The sequence below is a fragment of the Coptis chinensis genome, chromosome 3 (assembly GCF_015680905.1).
Source record: "Coptis chinensis isolate HL-2020 chromosome 3, ASM1568090v1, whole genome shotgun sequence".
NCBI classification, from domain to species: Eukaryota; Viridiplantae; Streptophyta; class Magnoliopsida; order Ranunculales; family Ranunculaceae; genus Coptis; species Coptis chinensis.
The window spans coordinates 11,522,714-11,545,301 of record NC_141458.1 but is presented as its reverse complement, the minus strand read 5'-3'; the positions used below and the strand labels follow the sequence as shown (position 1 = coordinate 11,545,301).

At 38.1% G+C, this 22,588-nt stretch overlaps 2 protein-coding genes across 2 annotated transcripts; both read right to left on the bottom strand.

Annotated features, from left to right (window-relative positions):
• Positions 1–135: 135 nt before the first annotated feature.
• LOC147507932 (F-box/LRR-repeat protein 14-like) lies at positions 136–1,994 on the bottom strand. The gene has a single exon (XM_086600581.1). The coding sequence runs from the start codon at positions 1,765–1,767 to the stop codon at positions 352–354; it is 1,416 nt and encodes a 471-aa protein (XP_086456707.1). The 5' UTR covers positions 1,768–1,994; the 3' UTR covers positions 136–351.
• Positions 1,995–3,445: 1,451 nt separating this feature from the next.
• LOC147507931 (uncharacterized) lies at positions 3,446–20,340 on the bottom strand. The gene is given in 20 exon segments (XM_086600580.1): positions 3,446–3,679; positions 4,558–4,602; positions 4,831–5,013; positions 5,212–5,325; positions 6,280–6,459; positions 6,557–6,721; positions 7,425–7,520; positions 7,721–8,185; positions 9,779–9,862; positions 9,955–10,078; positions 10,228–10,372; positions 10,766–11,191; positions 11,194–12,638; positions 13,872–13,983; positions 14,083–15,183; positions 15,294–16,050; positions 17,147–17,245; positions 17,368–17,456; positions 17,545–18,185; positions 20,118–20,340. Coding segments are annotated over 18 exon segments (5,700 nt in total). The 5' UTR covers positions 17,392–17,456; positions 17,545–18,185; positions 20,118–20,340; the 3' UTR covers positions 3,446–3,544.
• Positions 20,341–22,588: the final 2,248 nt, after the last annotated feature.

The window sequence follows — 22,588 nt, the reverse complement described above, 5'->3', positions numbered from 1 at the left end:
ACTTGAAAGACATGCTCAATGGTCAGAGCGGTTGTTAATGCTTATTGAAGCATCTGACGTAACACACAACTTTTTTTTCACCATTTCTTATTAATTTTAGATGCTATAGTTAATGGCCCAAAAAGGGCTTCAATGTACACCAAATTTCTTTTTACATAGAATGACGAGTGAAAATGAAACATGTAATACAAACACAATATCTTCTTAAAGATAGACGAAAGAAAGCAGGCAAAGAAGGTAGGTTCTCAAGGAACCAAATTACAAGTTTACAACATTCATGTACAATGATACCAAGCCACAGAAATCATCTGATCTATTATTTAACAACACCCTTGCAAGTTAACCAAACGCTCAGTATAACCATGACATATCTTGCTTGTAGGACACAAATTTTGCAGCCCCTTGTATTCCTCGCTCTGAAACTTGAGGACAATCTTCCACTGTCAACATTTCCAATTTATCAGACTCCACAAGTGGTCTCAATCCATCATCGGTAAGACCTAAACACTTGGAGAGCCTTAACACACACAAACGCGGAAAGTGTGTAACAAGCTGCAGTCCCTCATCAGTGATCTCTTGACATCTAACGAGCTCCAGGGTCTCGAGAAAGACTGCAGAACAAAGAGCTTCCATCCCAAGGTCATTGAAGGAGTAAACACGGTCAAGGACAAGTATGCGAACTGGACACAATTCGATCAAAGCAAGGATTCCATTCAAGGTAAAGGAGGTCAAACAAGGGAATTCCCCATCTGAGAAGGATATCTCAACTGATTCAAGCATTGAACAATTATGAGCTACAGCCCTCAGACTTTGATCTGTCAATCGTAACGAGTCATTTATCAACCGAGGAAGAGGCAGAGAGTAATCAGAAGGAACTCTGACAGAGATGGACTTAAGGTTACTTGATCTCCGTGCTAAGCTCACAATGTCGCAGTCCCTAACCCCGATACACATGTCTAAGTGGAGCTTCATCAATGACTTGCACCTCCCAAATACACAAGAAAGCCCTCTCTCTGGACTTATGAGGCAATTAACCAAGCTAAGTTCCTCCATACTATCGCAAGGAACGCAGTTCTTCCATCGGTCCATAGCTAACCGATCATGCACCTTCATGAATCTATAATTAGCATCAACCTCAAACTCCAACCTTTTCAATTTCCTCCAACCAGGTCCTAGCTTGATGAGATCACCCTCACCAATGGCCCTACAGTTTTTTATTGATAAATCCTGGAGCGTCTCAAGCTTCCCAAGGTACTCTAGCCACTCGACACCACTCACATTCAAACAACGAATGAGATGGAGGGTAGTTAGATTTTTGCAGCCCACAGCAAGAGATAGAATACCACAACCAGTAACCCCTGGTGTAAAATTCAGCTTCAAGGTCGTAAGCTTGGTGCAAGAAGCCAAATGACCGAGACCCACGTCGGTAATAAAGGTACAGTAACTTAGAGTCAAATCAACAAGGGAAGAACAACGTTCAGACAGTATATGAAGCCCATGATCATCCAACTGTTTCCCTAGTATTGACATCCAGCCTGAGTAAACTATGTCCACTTTCTTCAAGTTACTAAAACGGTTACAAAGGGAAGTTACTGCTTCATTTGCAGGGTGTAGCCCACAACCAACTCGTAGACATTCCCTTTGTTCTTTCTCCACTTGGTGGAGGCGTTTACATGTTAATGATGCGGAGTTTCTATCGCTTGTTTTCTTAATACGATTTAATATCTCCCAGACTAATTGATCGGGCAAGGTATCCATTGGAGCCATATCAAAATTCAGTTACATTGAATGTACTCCAAATCAAGGACAAATGATTACTCCAAATCAGTAATTAGGCTAATATCATGTATAGATGGATTTAATGTTTGGAAATTTATACTAGAAAGTATTGAGTTTACCTGAAACCATTGAATTATTGAAGTTTGAGGAAATGAATAGACAATGGAAAACGTCGAGGGAGTGAGCTAGCTTTTACAGAAGAAACTGCTTAAAAGCAACGCAATGAAAAGAGCTGCAGAGGTGCCACCCCGGGCGGCTAGAGTGCAATCAGAAAATTGGGTATATATACACATACGCAAATTTATTAAGTTAAGAGTAAATAGCAAATTTTTCTTTTGTTTTTCCTCCATAAAAACTGAAATTTGACATCTGTTTCAAATTTCAGACTAACTTTTACAATTTTGACCTCTATACCCAATTATTAGTCCCAACTAAAGAAGTCAACTACCAACAAAAAAAAAACTATGGACTAAATCAGTTACCAAAAGAGTAGTTGTTTAATCAAAATAACTAAAATTCATTCGAAATTTACAAAATTCCAATTAAAAGTGAGATGAATTTCTGGAGAAACCAAAACAATGTGGAAAACATTAACTTCAAAAACGGAAAAAATATATATTGATTACAACTAATTTCAATACAGCTTTAATAATTTAAAATGCATCTATGATAATTTTGAATAGCATATTTAAGATTTGTTTGATGTAATTCAAATTGTGAAATTGTAAAAGGACAAATAGTTTTTTTTATAAGACAATTGTATTATTTGATTGCAGTACATCTTGGAGCAATACACACGCACACACATCTACAGCCTGCGCACATTAGATTTTCGTATTATTTATTTATAGAAGAAATTGACAGTTACAAATGAAAGGATAAAAAGGAGAAATAAAATTTTTTTAAAAACAGTTAATACACCCAAAAAATGATGTGTTGTTAAAATTGGAGTAGAATCAAAAGATAATATTAGTATTTCTCTAGACAAAAAACACACTAAAAAAAGTGTCTTGAGCCCAATTTCTAGAGAGTGCAATGTGGAAAGAGGAATTCTGGCATGCACGTATGCAACCCACTTCAGAAATCGTAACACCTGACATCGTACTCGTACAGGTGTCACACTCGAGCTCGCTTTGATGTTTGAACTTTATGCTCATTCCGACATTCCCCAGTCCCTGATGCTACATTTCCAGTGAGACATTTAACTGAGTTTTTCTCACTCAAAGCGCAACTCATCATTTTCCTGCTATTCTCAACATCGTTCGTTCATTGTCTTTCCTGCTAAACTTATCGATGTGGACGTACCATAACGTATTCTCTACTAATTTTCTGTATTTTATTAGGCTGATTTAAACTTGCGCCATATTTGAATCTAAAGACTGACGCGTGTAAAAATGGCACCTAGATGAGCTTATTAAGTGAAAACCAATTGATTATGGCTTGGCCATGGAAATAAATACCTGACAAAAGCAGGCTTGGTGATACCCAGCGCTCTTGCATCGAGCAGAGTTTGTTGGGTCGTATCACGCAACATGAAAATGTCGCATCTTTTTCATGTCAATTCCAGACACTCAAAGACCTCAAAACAATAGCCTGAATACTAAATTCATGTGACCACAAAGAGCCAACTGATACAATTTCATTCAAGACAAAGATACGCCTACAATGACAAAAAAACTGATGATGCGGATGCATTGCAAAGATCGCAAGAATGATTTTCCAGTAGAAAACTAGTACCAAAATGGTAAAACTACATTTTTTTTTTTTAATTCAAATAACGCCTACATTTTCTTGAATTGCATAAACATGGGATTTTATCACCCTCGTCTTCATGATTAAAATGGTAGTCATAAGTTATCTCCTCTCCGGGGAATATGTCCCTTTCTGCAAAGAAGACAACCTGCACAATTAAGCCTAAAGTTAATTCACTGTTTCACTGTCCAACATGTCGCTGTAACAGCAAGGAGAAGCAATATGAAAAATAGAAGAGAAAGCCTTTGAATCTCCACATTTCTACAACAGATTATTTTAACTAGATTTGACTCTATTTCAGAAACCAAAAGTAAAATACAAGATTTGATACGTATTGAAGCAGCATGACCAGAACCCATGCATATAATATACCCATGCTCAAATATCATACTCGCATATTGAACATCAACAATTAATTGATGCAGGACTTACTTCTTCCAATTCCAAAACTTCCCATGGGTCTCCACAAGCCCAACATCAACTCTAAAGAGTGCTTCTTTAGATATATTTCCATTCAGTTTGTTTTGCAATCCAAGTAGGTCAGTAACTGAGTAGCTAGACCACGGCACTACGGTGAGTGCGTCCCCATTAGCAATACCGTGTCCATTCTTTAATTCATAACAATCAATTAATGACTCTTTTAAGTTCATTTTTCTTTTGTTAATTTAAATCAACTCTACCAAATTTTCCATCTCTCATTGAATTCTCTTTTTTTTTAAAGGAACTACCAGGTAGGTCAGTAACTAAGTAGCTAGACCGCGGCACTACGGTGAGTGCGTCCCCATTAGCAATACCATGTCCATTCTTTAATTCATAACAATCAATTAACGACTCTTTTAAGTTCATTTTTAAATCAACTCTACCAAATTTTCTATCTCTCATTGAATTCTCTTTTTTTTTTTAAAGGAACTACCAGCTCCTTCCCAAAGTTGGGTTGGAAACGTCACGTATAACAAATATAATAGCACTTTTAATATATAGAGACATATAAAGGTTCAACATAAGAATTTTCATTACTTTCATTACCTTCTTTTCATTCCGCACTGAAATTACTTTGGCAACGCAGTTTGGCTGACCATGTCAAATACACAGATAAATAAAATAATCAGAATATAATTGATGCAATGAGTAAACAATGTATAGTTAACCATTTGTTTCAGGAGCTCTAAGTATACAAATGAAAATCATTCATGTGGTGAGTGTTATGGGTGCAAAACAAAACGAGTCCACCGATAGACGTCAGTAACTGTCATAGCAAACAGAAATGACAATTTTAGTAACAGGGGAAAGAACAATTACCAGACACGAATGATTGACGAACCGAGCAATCCCACCTTTGTGTGTGGCATCAATAATATGCTCTTTATCGATCCTAAAGAAGTAGCAAGCGCCCTTGTACTGAAGCTTTCTTCCAGATTGATACTCAATTTCTCGTTTATCAGCGACTCGTAGTCCAACAATTTCACCGATATACTCAACAACCTACAAGAAACAAGTGCATAAAGATCTTGAACCATAGAGATCTACACAATATTTAAGCTACTAACTAAAATCATGTAACCCAGTGTCCCGCTATTCCACTCATGCTCAACAGGCTCAAAACTCTAAAGATGGTTTACATGAAAAAATTGATCCCTGAAAGTCCCAGTTATTCTGCTTGCATAACTCAAGAATATTTACCATTGCACCACGCGAAATGAATTGGGATGTGTAAAGACCAAGGGCATGTATGCCAGATTTGTAGACCACCAAATTCTTCCACCCCTTTGCTTGTTTATAACGAGCGTATTCCTTCTGGAAGTAAAAGAAAGAATGACAAAATTGAACTTACCAAATATAAGTTAATGATTGATGCTCAGAATGACCAAATCTACTAAAATAACAGTCAACTCCAGATTGAAGTCGTAAATAAGATCTAAGAATCGACAAATGTTCTTGTTAAGATTATAATCCCAAATCAGAGGTCTAAAGCCTCGCAATCAAATATACAAATCCTCGGGCCCCCACTTATCACCAATTGGTTTTAAGTTGGATGCCTATCTTTAATAGTTCTGACAAAATAAATCTTTTATTTTCATCATCTACTTGCAATTTTGTTGTAGATTTCGAAACAACACTCTAAAACCAAATCCTAAAGTTTGGGTTCCATCTTGAAAAAACTGATAGAGAAAAATGTCCCACTTTCTATAAAAGCATCATGATTTTCTTCCCCCATTCAAGTTCTACCCTCACAGGCTAAGAACTGACACAAGAATTTCATAATATGCTATCTCATGAGACAAAACACGACAGAAATGAGTTATTTTGTACTAACATGATGCTAACCAAATTGGATCATACCAATTTTTTATTACATAATCTTTTCTTTTAGTATAGGTCGAGCAAAACCTACTATATTTTAACTATGCAAGACGGATTCAAGTATCTTGAGTAGCACATAATTCGTGATTGAACATTCTGAGTTAATAGTTTAATATGAATTTTTGTACACTAGATAAAAGATGAACAAAGCAGAATATAATACTGACTGAATATTCAACTCATATCAAATTCAAGAAATATATCCCATGAACAGATTCCAATGACCACAAACTAAATAAATTTTCGATTTGCAAAGACTTGTTTAGGTTTTACTATATTTCGCATAAGAACTATCAAATATAGAGTTCAGTAATTGCTCGCATTTCAAACCCATCGGGTAGATTTAGTGCAACAAAATCATTCCAGGTAAAAAAAACTTCACTGTACCCGGTAATCATACTCAACCTCTGAAGTTTGTGTCTTCACAACGCTTACTGTGCATGACTTGTGACCATTGATATGAAGCCATGCATCAATCTGTTCTTGAGGAACAAGGCATTCACCATTCCCATTAGACCGCTCTTGAAGATTATGGCTGAATCCGTCCTTCTTCCGACCCTTGTAACCCTATCTTGAAAATTGCACGAGATGAAACAAATGGATACTCCAGATCTCCAGTACTGAAATGAATGCAAGATACTGCTGAGATACAAGGGAAAAATACCTCTGTCCGTGCACAAGTAAATTCCTCTCTTCCTGGAGTATCGAAGTTAATGTCCATGGGATGATCAACGGAGTCAGAAGCATGATGTGTTGCATGAAGCACGCATCTACCATAAAACCCGACCTTGTCATTGTCAACACCTTCAACCTCGCTTTGCAACAAACCCTGAACAAAAAAGGAAAAAAAGAAAATCCATGTGTTCAGTATCTCAGAAAGAGCTACCAGCTTTAGAGAAGCTATAGATTTGCTCAACTAATTACAAAAAAGGTATAGCTAAAAGCCTAAAAGACCCTACTACAAATCAATGGTCAACATATATAAGATCTGCATGTTTTACAAACAACTCCTAAATTTCCTTCCAGAGACTCAAGACGGTACAAATTAATTTCACATGAACACATTTCGGACCCTAGCAAAAATTTCCACAACTTTAGCTGGTACCAGGGAGCAGAGCTGCTGAGTTTTCTTCTAACTACAAAAGGTGTTCTTTCTTGGATTGGAATGGAGTATACAAATAAAAAAGAACCCAGTTACAGTCATCTCACTGACATTTCCCACGTGTTCGTATAAGATATTGGGAAAAACACAAAAGAGTCTGCACACACAAGTCAACTACAGTTATGAATACAACTAGAGAGGTGCTCCCCGCCAACTGTGTTCCCTTCTGTGGTGATGATGATAGTGCAATAAACAAAAGACGTCAATTTAAATTTAGAGCTAGATGGTTCTAAATCATAACTTAGATACACTACTAAATCATTCCTGTAATCATAAAAAAAATGGCTGACATGATTTTAAGTAAACCATTTTTGTCTGTGTATCCTCCCTAATTGTTTAATACCAATAAAGGCTTAGTTTTAGTAGAGACCTTCTGACGCGCGCACCAAGGATGAAAATGGACAGAACAGTTCACCACCCTGCACTCTATACAAGAGCCTCCAGGTCGATTACACAATGAACAAACCTAAGAAAAACAAAAGGGAAAGACAGTTTGATCATAATAGGTCGTGCCTGTTTCAGTAATAAAAACCGGATAATAGGGAAGTACAATGGAGTGAATGGACAATGCTTCAATACCACATCAATAAGTTTAACTCGATAATAAACATTTGATTCTATCGTCGTTAGCAAACAATTTCAATTTCAAATAGATAAATCACTTACCAAATTTTTGGGAGTGTGTGAAACACCTGATACATCAAAGGCACTCATAGTATCAACATTAGGGCATCGTGTCCCTGGCGTCCATAGACCACAAACCATATGTACCCACTGCTTAATGGTGGGATCAACTATGCCAGCAGTTACACTGTTCTGTACTTGGAGTTTAGCATCTAAATCATTTGAATTCTGTATAACATCTTCTTTGTCATGTGAAACCCTAACTAACACAGCTGTCGGTGACAGCTCAGTTCCAGATCTTGTGACAGCAATCGAATCAACTTCATGTCCAGAACCAGATGTGTCTAATAATCTCAAGTCATTCTTTGAATTTTCAGAGAGGGGACTAAATTTCAAGGACTTGGATTCTGATGGAAAACTCCAAGACTTCAAAAGGCCTTTGACAATATTCCGACTCTTCAGAGCTTGCGTCATTGCTCCACCTTCATAACCACATAGAACGCAGACCTGGATTAGAATGAATAAAAGAATGTTATTTGAGTGTACAAAATCTCATAGAATTATTACAGAACAATCCCAAATGATAATAATAAATAGATAAGAAATCAGTTGTGCTCCTTGGGAAATTCTCTCCCTTCAACAGGGAGCTCTGGTGGAATTGCAAACCCCCTTGAAGGAGTCACGGCACCAACATCCAAAAAAGACAATTTATGGTTCCTGCATCATGTTACTAAGCATCCTTACAAAAATGGAATGAATTACACAATCCCGATTATAGGTACTCCCTTTTTACCAGTACCCAGACGAATATAATCCATAGCAGCAATGATGAACCATATCACAGAAAGATCATATTCATAATAAAAATCAAACGAATGCCAACAACATAGTGAAAAACATGTATAGACAGAGATGTGTCTACACGACTCAACCAAGTTTGTTCTCGTCTCTCCTGCATATCTGTAAACGTTTACTACTCAATATAAGGGGTTTCAGACAAGGCAAAATGGTAACACAAACCAAGTAAGACTTCAAAATTATGTGTTCTGTTTGGCACCTGAGTTTTGCTGAATCACTGTCAAGGCCAAGTCAGTCTTGCCAAAACCATGTCCAATCACAACATGTTTTATCTCCTTTTCCCCCAAAAATTTATTGGACTTTCCCAAAAAGTGAAGTAAACCGTTGTACTGTTTTGTTGCACATAATTTCCAGGTCAAGGAGGTACACTCGGTTGGCAATCTGTGATTAACTTCACCCTCGCTACCATAATTCCTGATCCTTCATATCATATAGGTACTGGACTGTACACAATGGAGGAGATCCTAGACATTTGGGAAGAATTACAATTGAAACTAAGCAATGTGATGTTTTGTATTTCATTTTCTTTGATAGATAAATAGTATGATATATTGATATAATCAGAATTGGAAAATTCTTGAGGGGGCTCGATGGGCTGCGACGAACTGAAGGCTCAACCTTTGGATCGAAGACAATTCAACAGCAGCAGTTCAAAGCTATGGAAACAATGACTTGCCCTGGATCATGAGAAGTAGGTAGAAGCAAGATGGAGAGAAATTGACTTCTCAGCAGATACTATGGCCAACTATGGTGTACAACTACGAGTTGGTAATTTAGAAAATTTGTTGGTCAGCCTCTACTATCATATAAAATAGAGGACCCCCATGTCACTTATTCCAGATTTTCAACACCATTAACGATGGTGTTTACTCAGGTCATTTCTGGCCTGTTCTTTTTCTGCTCTTTACTCTGTACACCCTAAATCTGTCATTAATAGACTGACCATTTGCCTGATAATTTTATTTAGTTTTTTTTTTTTTTTATATAATTAAAGTTTCAATTACATCAAGTCTAATGTGGCAAAGCAATTGGTGGTCAAATTACAATTACTCGATTACAAAATAAACTCACATTAATCAAAAGTTGAATGCTAATATTCACATGCAAAATGGAATACAAGAACATAAACAAATGAATGGTAACAAATCTCCAACTGAACAGGAAAAGAAGCATAAGAAATTATGTAAATAAAGTATTAAATGAAGGTAATTTGGTTATAATGAAATAAATGCCAACTCTCACAATATCTTTGGAGTTGGACCTGCAGGGCCTGCAACACCAACGACCTTTGGGTACTCTAGAAACACCATAGCAAGCCTGGTGCACCTGCACAAAAATTATGCAATCAATCCGACAGAAATAAACAGAAATGAAATTAAAGCAAACTCAAAGCAAACTTCAATATGATAGTAACATACTCTGATGACGCAGCTACTGCACTCTAACAAGCCATTATTGACATCTTTCTTTGAGTCACCACAAACAGAGCAGAATGCATCTAGATCCAAAATAAAGGGCTGGATTTTGGGCTCCTTCAAGGATCTGAATCATATACCATAAAGGACAAACTTCTAAATAAAAATAATTAAACAAAAAAAATGCATATAAAATGTTCTAAATATATATTATAGTCAGATTTAATTAAGATAGCAAATTCACAATACCAAGACTCAAGTGATTAGATTACTTACCGTTTAATTCTACTTAATGACAATTCACTTTTTTGACATTTACTACCAACACCTTTCTTTAAACATGGCTTTCCTTGAGATCTGAATTTACTTTGAAGTGAGCTCGGAGCCTTTGTAGGATAGTCTGAAGAACGAAGATGCATTCCTGGGGAACATTGGTACCTGGTCAGTACCGTAGCCACATAGCTTGTACAAAAGAGAACATAGATAAATGTGAACAAACCGAAAAGCTAAATGACAGCCTTCTTGATGTGTTCTCTCTTTTTCCTATTAGAAATGCTTAGAAATATAACATAGTAAAATTTTCAAAAAGGGGGTTTTCCTCCTTCGTCTTAAAACCCAACTTTCCCTAATGATAGGTGGGTCATATCAGTTCTAAAGGGGGACAATTTTTGCTTATCATAAAACAACAATCCAAAGCAGTGAGCCAATAGACGTAATCTGTGGGATACATAATTTAACAGGAGTCATGGTGCAATGTATAAAAACTGCACCCAAGGAATGTGTGTTTCATAGGCTAAACTGTATGTAATATTACCTTTTCCGGCAAGCTCATAAAGGCTACGCTTGCGAGCTTCCTTGAATCGTGACTTTAGTGGAGCACCGGGACAAAAATTACTGCACTTTAACATTTCGTTACTGGTATAGTTTTTTCCCTTTCCCAATGTGGGCAGTTCTTCAACACGCAAGTCATCTTCACTAAAACATGCCGCCTTTTTTTCAAACGTAGAAGATCCAGTCTCTGCTACATTTTTCATGACATTATTGTAGTAGTCACTGTCAGTCCCTTCATCCTCAAGAACAGACAGTTTACCATAAGACTCACTGTTTTTTCTAAAGCATGTTTCCTTTGTGTCTATGGTTGAAATAAATTCAGGTTCATCTGCTTCATTTGTAGAGCATCTTCTAGCTTTCTTGAGAATTGTGCTTAGAGAAACTAAATTTACTGGCTTCATTCCATTCCACCCAACTTCCCATTAGATATAACGCCAGCCTTCCCACACACCACAGGCTTTGCCTTCTTACCAAAAGTATCAGCCCAATTGCTGGAGAAATCTTTTGTGCCAACTGTTGAAATGTACTTTGCTTCTTCCCCTGTATCTCCTTGATTTAGTCCCTCACTTGAACACTCTCTGCTCACATCTGGGGTCCAGCGTCGTTTTAAATTTTTTCCATTTGATAATTTAAATATTTTGTGATGATTCATATGATCTTTCAATAGTGTTTGACTATCATCTTCCCATTCTCTATGATGGTTAGCAAGCTCACAGAGATCCCTGTTCTGAGAGAGGGTCTTCGCTGACGATAGAGCAGAGTATCTTCGCTTAAGACCTGAAGGTTGATTAAAAGGAACACCACATGCTCTCTGCACACCATGTTTGGGTTTAGACGGTGTTTGAGTCCCTCTAGATGAACAGGAATGTGAATCAGTATCTCCAATGGGAGAGTCATATTGTACAGAAGAAAGACCAGAAACAGGACATGAAACATCAATTCTCTTCCATTTCATTGTTCTCTTTCTCTTTTCAGTTCTCAATATACTTCCCAAAGGTTGCACCTCAAGGATGCTTTCATACCCTAAATCCCCTGTAGGAAGTCGTTTTTGTACCTTCTTCCGACCAAAGGGGCTTTGAAGCCTATGATTGTCTACAAGGCAATGCGATGATCGAATGGGTAAACAGGATGAGGATCTGCCACCTTTGGATAAATGGAGTGTGTGACAAGCACTGATGGTCTCAGTGCTTCTTTCACTGTCAAGTTCATCATCAGTTGACCAGCATCTTTCAATGCCAGAACCCTCATCAACTACATGATCATTCACAAACCTATCAGTCCCAGCATCAATAGTACAGGAACCCGCCGTATTAACCTCAACTGTTATCTCAGTGACAGCAGGTGCAGAACAGCTTGAATATGCATTTGACATCTGCTGCTCTTTCAAAGACTCAGCCTTGTGAGTTCCATCAAATCTCTTCACAGCAATTTCTACAACTTGAACATTAACATTGCTGGCATCAAGTACCTTAGTTGGCTTCTCGACATTAGTACAGCTACCAACCCTAATATGTTTGCTTGGGACATCTCTCCACTGAGAAGTATGACAGCCATTTTGCACAGGGATTTTCCTGTTCAAGTTCTCAGATTGATTTAACATACTTGATTTGTCCTCCTGTACCAAATGACCATTGTCAAATATTGAAGGAACAGTCTTTGAGGCTTTACCAGTAACCCCTCCAAAATGAGTCCTACTGGTATCATCAGGGGCTACACTTCTGGAAACACGGTTGCCTTCAAAAGAAATTGAATGAACCGCAGAGGAGCACTTTCCAGGGAAGAATGAGCTTGGTTCTCTCTGACCGCATACATCATGCTCACCAGATATCATAATGTTGTTCTCGGTTCTTCCAAAGCTGAAATATCAATAGAACAATGTGAAGGGTGCAAATACCGAGTCACTTGGACTACAAAAAATAGCAACACAGACTACAGAATGATGGGGAGCGGTTTCGCAACTTGAGATAAGATATCAAAACACAATACCGATCCAGTACATCACGAAATGCTTCTTTTTTTCTTAAAACATTTTTATATTTTTTTTTCGATTAATGAAAATCATTTCCCTGAACACGTTGCCTTGCTAAGGATGAACAAGGTGGGGTGGTAATGACAAGTAGTGTGTCTTAGTGTCCATGCAGAATCCTACAAACCCTAATCTTGGATGTGTTGTAGTTCTTTCTACAATGAATGAAAAATTATATTCTTTCGATAAAAACAAAAAGTTAAAAAACCAATAAAATCAATATAAGACATAAACACCCTTCATGATCTAATAAGATACGAACTCTGTTACGCTGTCTATTAATGTATTTCTTGTGCATAAATTATCAAGAGGCTTCATGGCATATACTACAATAAGATCAGCCAAACAGTTCAATCAAGACAACTATAAACAGTGAGTGGTGTGCAACTTCGCATAGTGGCCCTTTTAAAAATTTGAGTGGTGCAGTGGCAGTGAAAGCTTGATAATTGTTTCTTGCTTATTAAGGAACTTCAAAAAGTCAGTATGTTTACCCTTATTGAGCTTTTTCTGCTTCCACTTTTTTTTTAGAATTAATATTCTAAGAGAAAGGATACACAGAGAGGAGGATGGACTCGCATCAGGATGCTCTAATACATCCTACCTAACTGTGTTGGCACCTATAGGCCTATTATAAGGTGCTAACCTACATGAGAGGACGAGAGGTGAACCAGAGGCTCGACACAAAAAAAACCAAAAAGACAAAACACCGCCAAAAGCCCTAAGGCTAGAGCACCAATAAAAACTTCTGAAAACAAATAGTATACACTTAAAAGAGATGAACACCACAAAGCATTTCACTTCCACACAGGTACTAACTTGTTTCTTTCCTGAAAACATATCAAAAAAGAATTCCAGACGTAATATATCAACCTTGATCATATTAAAAACATTTAAGTCCTAAGTTTCTGTCAAAATTACAGTTCCAGAATTTCATGAGAATTTGGCATTTTGTTTTATTTATCATATTGCATACTGTGAAATATAATATCTCGATCGACTTGAATTTCCAAATATATTCTGGATGAGACTTTATTGACGTTATTGAATATTTCTGAAAACTAACCTTGCCAAAGACTGTTTATCAGTAAGAGGTTCATGAGAAAGTGGATACGCAACGTCAGGTTCTACCGAAATTCCACGAGAGGGAGTCGAGAAATTGCACCAGTTTTTTGTACCTGCATTGAGAGATCAGCCAAACAGTTACAGTAATGAAGGAGATTGTTCCCATTATAATACAAAGTTGACAGCCAGGTACTGTACAGTAACTGTGTTACCTGTCACACCTCCCAACTTCTCATAATTACCATCCACGTAATGATTAGAGCATGTCTGCAGCGGCTTAACAGCAATCTCTAGAGCACCATTGTTAATGTTATTGTAGGGTCCCTCCTTTGGTTCTTCAGCTGCTAAAGAGCCTAAAGTAGTGCCCCTTTGCTGCAATTCTGTTGAGAGAGAGTATAGTCTCCCTTGCTGTTGCTCCATTTCAGCGGAAGTGATTGGATGCTTCTGCTTAGACGGATCTAATGCATACCTCAAGGCAAGCAACCTTAAATTCTCATCCAGGAAATGAGGGCTTATATCAACACTCTCATTGTTGGATAACATATGTGTCAAACTTGGTCTACCGACTGAGTTTGTTGAAGTGAAGCCCGTCGATGCTTCTGACAAAGGCAAACCTGGTGCAGCAGTTAAAGTTGAAGAATTGAAGGATCTTAGAAGACCGTGATCAAAATGATTGTTGTTTTGAAGGAAAGAGGTTTTTCCATGTGAGTGTCTGAGATCAGATGCATCATGCAGAATCGCTGCTGAGTGACACCAATAAGAAGATTGCTTTCCTTTCACAGTTGAAGCACTAGATAGACGGCTATCACTTGTGAATCCAATACTTGGACTAGGACCAGCCATCTGGTTATTATTAAAGAGGAAATTGCCTCTCTCTGTGCCATAGTAGCAATTATCAGCAGTGTCCTGAACCCTTTTACATCTATCTGCGTGATTGAAATGACCCAGTATAATGTTGTTAAGTTGCTTTTCCTCTGTTCCATCTTTTCTGTTACTACAATATTCCGAGGGGCCGTTGGTACCACTATATACACCATGCGGCGCCCTAAACATAAAAGTCTCACTATAATTGATCCTATTCTTACTAGTCTGAGACAGCACATCCCTTTCAGGTAGGGTACTAAATTGAGGAAGATATGTATGTGATCTCTTAACCATGTCACCCTTCAATTTTTCTACTTTTGCAGAATCTCGAGGGGCAAGATGCCGAACGTTGGACTTGCTTTGAATCCCTCTATGAGAAATTGACGTGTTTGAAGGAAGAAGACCCCCAAGATTTTGCCTCGACTCCTCCTTTAACATGGGACTTCCCACTGCACAAAAGGAAAAAATACAAAATAATCAGGGAAATTTTCAGAGGAAACAACTTATGAAATAATCAAATCAGAATGTCAACAACTGAAATTCTTCTTCAAGTATTCACCATTATGAAAAACGGGGTCCTGTAGTAATGGCTTTGGGCTGTTGCTGTACATAACAAATGGCTGTGCCTGCAAAGTCGATAATGGTTGTGGCTGCAAAGTTGATACAACTGAACCTTCCACATTATAACTTTGCTGAGAAGGTTGCCCAAGTCTCAATTCAATGTTTGATGAAGTATTATCTCTTTCAACAATAAATGCTTCCCTTGGACCCTTACCTCGGTTGACATCAGAACTTGTACCAAGAAATCTGAAGTTCTCCAAACTCTGGTTGGCAATTAATGGATCGCCACTTTTGCTGAGAACGCCAATGTAATCCGATATGGATTGATATCCACTGTCTTCTCGCCCTTTCTCTAAAAGGGAACTTGACAGCACTAAACCACTGGATATTTGACCTTCTTTCACCATGTACATTGTCTGGTTATCTGCTGGAGTGGGCAAGAAAACTTGTGCAGGTCCAGCCAACATTTTGAGAGGAATGTTGCACCCATCCTGAAAGTTCCTCTGCTGGGCATCATGCACAACATCACGAAAGGTCTTCCTATTAACACTCTCCCCCATGTGAGAGCTGTCCGCAGACACAATAGTGTTCCAATGGTGTCCAGGCCTTTCTGATAATATGAATGGATCAACAACTTTAAACATGTCAGAGTTCTTTGAGATGTTTGGTAGAGTAGCCTCGTAATTCACCAAACCAACTGTTGCTGGAATTTTTTCAGGCCACTCCCATCCATTGTTGTCATCTGGAACCCTAATCTAAAGCATCAGAAAAGCGTCACCATCCAGTATTTTGGCGCTTCAAACAACACATGCCAATAAAAGATAAAACTCTAAATTCCAGATCTATTTTATTGAAACATATCATGTGCATTGCCACAGTGATATACACTTGCGTAATTGTGTTCTATCCTCGAGAATCCAGGTAAACTGAGAAAGGATCAAGACAAAATCTTAGCGATCTTCGCAAAAGGTCATATCCTACAGTCCAAACCATCACCGTAAGCCAGATGCAAGGACCTAGCATTTATTACACACTTCATGAATTAGTACGTAAATGCTGACCTACTCTACATGACTGCTCAGTATAATGAGTTATGTATCCTTTGTTTCATTTTATTTCTAAGCCTTATGAGTTATGAACCACTTTGCTTTTTTGGTAGTTGGTACTATCTTGCAGAACTAGTCTGTGTCAGATTGGACTCCCTCTCTAACAGTCAGTGTCTGAATAGATTTTCCTTCATCAGTTGGAATATCAGAAAAATCAAGAGGAATGATGTCAAACATCACAACCATGTGGGCCCATACAGAATAGAAGAACAACTAATATAAAGCTAGGTTACATGGACATGCCATATTTTAAAAAAAATGTGTCGGATACGTATCCACGTGTCGTCCGTGTCCATGTCGGACACATATTGTATTTAATTTACCTCGAATTTCTGATTTACCATCTAATTTAATAAATTTATAATTATTAAAAAAGTAATTAATTATTCCTATCCGTGTCCCCGTGTCGATCTTCAACTGCTCGCCGTATCCGACACCCCGTATCCGTGTCGGACACCGACACGTGTGCCCATGTCAATGTAACCTAGATATAAAGCAAATAAACCAGCAGGTCGTGCGTAAGTATCCAATAGGGAAAAAAAATTACACCTTAGTTTCATATTCCGTTCAGCATTTTCCATGTTTCAAATCATAGGAAATGATCCACCTTCCAGTTCGGAAGTATAAGATGTTTTATGTCATGCGCCTTCCTAAGCATGTATAACTTTCATATAACTAATTGATATACTGAACAATAAATGTATTCAGATGTAAGTACTATTAATACAGAATACAGTCTTCTTACCCCATACTTGGGGAAGTAAATCCTGCGCCATTGTGCTATAGTCTCACCACTCTTTAAGCGGACAGCATCTCCAGGGTTAACAATGCAAGATCCTGAGTGCTGTAAGAAACTCTAGTAAGTAACGTACTGCTACATTTGAGTTAAAGTACATACTATCTCCTATTATTTAAAGAATATATCTGTTTAGAAAACTCATAAAGTATGCAGTCACCAAGATTTACCTCGCAAAATTTAGAGACGGACATTTGCAAGCCATGGCATAAACAAACAACTCCCAATAGTCCTATGTTGTTGAGTAAAAGCTCCCCGTCTTTGACAAATTAATCAGGAAATGGTTATAAGTGTATATGAATAAAAAAATCCTCAAACTACAACAAAATGAGAATGCACACACTCACTTGTTGCCAAGCAAAAAACAAGCACACGCCCCTTTGTGAAAGTGGAAGCTTGATCTGACGCAGCAGATATTGTGCATATTGGTTCATTTGAAGAAGCCTGAATATTCCGTCCAACTGCTGAACTCGAACTAGATAGCCAGCCCTTGCACAGGATATAACAAATCTGCTCCTATTTCATTGCCTCGAACTATAGGATGAGGACCTGTCTGGTCGGTCTCTGAACTACGAATTAGATTTGCCATTTGATAACTACCTTGCAAATCAGGGGAACGATTGAAAATGGTGGTTGACGCTGCCCGTGATGGAACACCAAGATAATGGTCTGATCCAGTTCCAATCTGGTGGTTTCCCTGCTGTGGGGATGGAAACCCAACAGGGGACACATTACTATTCTGCATAGGAAGCTTAGCAGAAGCCATGGATGATGCTGAACTTGGCATTGGTTGAGTTCCACTCTGCAACTGTGAAGAAGGTCTGGATAGGAGAGAAAAAAATGAACTCCCTAATTCAGACTTGCCTGATTCACAAGACCTTAAGTTCGAGGTCTTGAAATCCACTGGTTCTCGTACAATTCCACTGTCCATTGAGCTGAACACATGTCTACCATAGGGGTAGATGAAACTACTCGCAGTCATCTCCATCTAAGGAAAAGAAAAAGAGAAAAAGAACCAACATAAAGGACATATTGATTAGAAAACATCATGCACAGATTAAAAAAGTAGGACCACGGTATAGCTTCTCTAAAGACAGTGAATTCCGCAAGCTAATTAAGGTGATCAACGAGATGTTGCAGATGATATAGAACTGATAGACTGGTACGCCTTATTTTGTAATACAATAGAAAATGACACTGTTGCACTCAGACTGGATTCGTCCGTCCTTTTCTGTTTAGAGCAAATTACCCCATTTCTCTTAAGTTGAGGAAAGAAGAAGCACAGGGAACAGTTGATGTTTTACACTCATTTTCATGTGATTAATTCAAGAGGTCATGTTGTTTGTGTGAATCAGTATCTTCCACAATAGTGATGACGTACAGACCTAATCAGGAAATGTATTTACTTTGCAAAACTGCATTGCCAAGCTGACTGAAAACTTAATTGGAATAGAAGTTTGTGTGTTAGTCATATGCGTAAGCTCACTTCAAAATATAAATTCAACACAGACTAGAAAAAACCCATTCAGGTCACTCCTTCCACACAAAAACATATGCCCCAACTCCCAACAAAAAGAATAAGCCACACCAACAAATAAGGACTTGAAAAGGTGAAATGTAAACATGAAAACATTTTATAAAACTGGGAAACAAACATACAAGCACTCAAATAAAAAAATTGTCTACAAATAATTGAATAAGGATTCGAATAGGGAACCCTTACTGGGAAAAAACCTAAGGACTCAGTGTTCACTAATAGGTTTTTTTAGTAAACGCTGAGATATGCGTTCTGAACTTATCCCAATGCCTATCCTCATGTGGACCATTGCACCTTCATTTACTTTTTAAATGAGAAAACCACTTTGAATTCTGACCCTAAAAAGTAAAAATGTCAATCTGATCTTTCTTATTTACGGCGCGTATACCTGATTACAAGAGACAAATGCAAGCATCTATACTTTTATACATTAGAGCAAACATTTATACGTATACATAATACTTTTATATATTAGGGTATGACACTGTTGCAATCACAGTAGATGCATCCTTCTCTGTTTAGAGCAAACTGCCCCATTTCTACAGAGTTGTGGAAAGCAGAAACAAGGTAACAGTTGATGTTTTACATGAATTTTCCATGTGATTTCTTCAATTATGTTGTTCGCGTAACTTCATATCTTCAACATTAGTAATGATAGCAGACCTATTCACGCTGTATTTACTTTGTCAAACTGCATTGGCAATTTGAGTGGAAACTCATTTGAAAAAGAGATGTACGTAGGCATAATCACGAGATGCATTTAACACGGATGACCATCCCCGTTCAGGTCACTCCTTCCAAACAAAAAAGGCCAATCATACCCCAAGAAAAATTATATGGCATACGACCATATACCAACAAGTAAGGATTGTAAAAAAAACACATTTTATAAACACAAACACAAGAAAGGGAGCCCTCAGTAGAAAAATAACGTGAAGACTCAGCATTCAGTGTAGGATATTTGGTCAACATTGTGATCAATGTTGTCCACTTACCCCCAATGTAGTATGATAATGAGTTGTGCACTGCATTCTCAAGTGTTTTGCAATGACAAAAGCCTCTTACAAATTCTTGTCCTGAAAAGAATCCCCATACACTTACTCCACAAACTGCAAAGACATATCACTCAACATCTCGTTTTTTGTTTTTTTCCTTTTGCAACATTTTGCATTTTCACATAGTAATCAAAAGTGGACTTGATCAACCACATTGTACAAAACAAGATTTCAAAATCACTTCAAGTAGTAAAAAGTAGCCACATTTACTTAATTCAACTATACATAACCTCATAAACAAGTAATCAACATTGAAACAACAAATCAATATAATAAGAAACTCTAAAGTATTAAAATCAGTAAAAAAAAAAAAAAAAAAAAAACAGACCTGGTTTCGAGATCCTTGTTGTTGTGAAGATGATGAAGGTATTGAAGACCATGGATTATTATAATTATCCATCTTTAAAAAAAAAAACCCTAAACTTTTCTCTACATTCACACTCTCATAATCTCCAATAAAAGAGAATTATGAGAGAGAAAGAAAGAGACTTGTGAGAAAAGAGGTGCAGCCTTTTTTTTTTATATATGAGAGAGAGAGTGTGTGTGTGTGTGTGTTTTTCGTTGTAGTTGTTCGAGGCGCGCCAAGTAACAGCCACTCAGTGTATAGTGAAATTTTGTTTACTGTTGATTCTCAGCCGTTGATTGAGTAAACGATGGCGTTGAGATATGAGGACGAGGATGGCCGTAACTTTGGTTTGGGGTTGGATTTTAAATTTTTAATAGATTCATGTCGAGGGGCGAGGGCAGTTGAATTAACAACAGAAATCAGTAATAATTATCGAAAAGTCAAAAGTCAAAATTGTATTTGTTCGTTCGAGTCAATTTGTCTACAAACAAAGTGGCGGAGGAGAATAGATAGGTAGGTGCTTAGAATAGTGTGGGGATGTATTACTAAATATATATAGGTCAGAATAAGTCACATACTATTTTCATTATAACTTCGTCTACTCATACTAACTCATCAAATGAGCAGTCAACAACTTGTCATACCATACAAGGCTCTCCCACCTTTGAACAAAACTTTTTGAAACCTGCACAGATGAAGATTCTTACTAAGAGCATATTGAGGAGAGAAAACTGCTCTCTCTAACTTTGCTCTACTGCGGCTGAAAGCAGGCTCACTCTCTCTCTCTTTTTCCTTCTTTTCTTCCCCCAACATTTTATTTTCAAATTCAAATCTCTGTTGTAATCTAATCCTTAATAGGCTGTCCCAATATACTGTTTGAGTTTGAGAGAATCTAGCTTATTGGGGTTGGGGTGTGTGAGTGTACATCTAGAAAACTTTCTTTTTTCTGCAACCCTCCCTGATTATCTAACATATCCATATAGTCTATCTACTCTAAAGGAGGGCTACATATGTTATTTTTGACATTGTATTCCTGGTTTTGATGGAGGAGGTTACTGGGGAAAAGGCCAGCCCAGAGGAACCAGAAGATTATAATAAAGTAGAGATGGAACAGCTGCAGGAGGACATGAAAAACCTGTTTAGCTCAAAAGAGAAAAGGAGAGTGGTGATTGGCAGCAAGAACAAGAAAGAGGTAAATACAGAGAAGATGACTCTATTGGGGAAGCTGTATAGTGGAAAAAATATTTCTCTTCAGGAGCTTGCAGAAGAGCTGCATAGATGTTGGCAGACAAGGGGTAAAACAGAGATAGAAGTAGTTTCTAAAGGGGTTTACAAGATGAGTTTTGAAAACGAGGAGGAATACAGACATGTCAGGAAGAATGGCCCTTGGGTGATATAAGGTTTCATTATGTCCATGAAAACGGCAAAACATGATGATGTTCTGGAGGAGGAACACTTGTTCGACCTGGTGGATTTTTGGATTCAGATTTATGGGCTCCCAAAGGAGAGGATAAATGAGGAAAATGTAACCACAGTAGGTCTGAACCTTGGTAAAGTAAAGAAGGTGGATCTCTGTTGTTCATCGGAATTCAACAAGCCGGTAGCAAGGGTGAGAGTCCGGATGGACATAAAAGAAAGACTGCTAAAAGGCATAGAGTTATGCACTGAAGTAGGGGAAGTGATCCCAGTAACCTTTAAATATGAAAAACTGGATATATTTTGCTACTTCTGTGGGTGCATTGGCCATGATTTGCACTCATCAGTAACCGGGGAGAATTGGTATGGAGGTTAGAAAGATTGGTGGATCGTCGAGGGATATAAAAAACAATTTATCATTCATGATGAGAGCCAATGTGTTCTATAATGGGGCTGCCACATCTTGCCCCAACACTGTGACCATCTCAGGTACCCCTCAAAAACCCATGTTGGACCAGATCCCAGCCAAGTTTAGAGGGTCGTCGGTACGGAAATTTTGGCAAGGGGAAGGGCTGCTGGCTACACCACCAAGGAAGTCAAGTGGGGCCTCTGGAGATGAGGAAAGGACCAGAAGCACAGAGAAAATAGGAACTGGGTTGGCAGAGGTCAGAACGGCTAACTCAGAGCATGTGGGCACTGTGCATAGTAACGTTGGGACGCCAGATCAGAACGTGGGCATGTCAGCTTTGGGAGGCCCAAATGGTGATGGGCCAGACCAGCAGGAAAAAGCTTTGGAGCGGGCTACAGAGGTGCAGGCCCAAGGAGATCAGATGGTGATGGACTATGACTCAGAGGGTTGTGGGGGGGCTATTGTGGTTTGGGTCCCAAGCCTCTTAGAGACGGACCTGGATCAGGACATGGCCCAGAAGGAGGAAGGGTCCAACCCATGTAATAAATTTGTTTTGGGGGTTCTAGAAGATGCTGACGATGGAAAAGGGGAGCTAGGTCTGGAAAGTGAGTTATTGGGAACACAAATC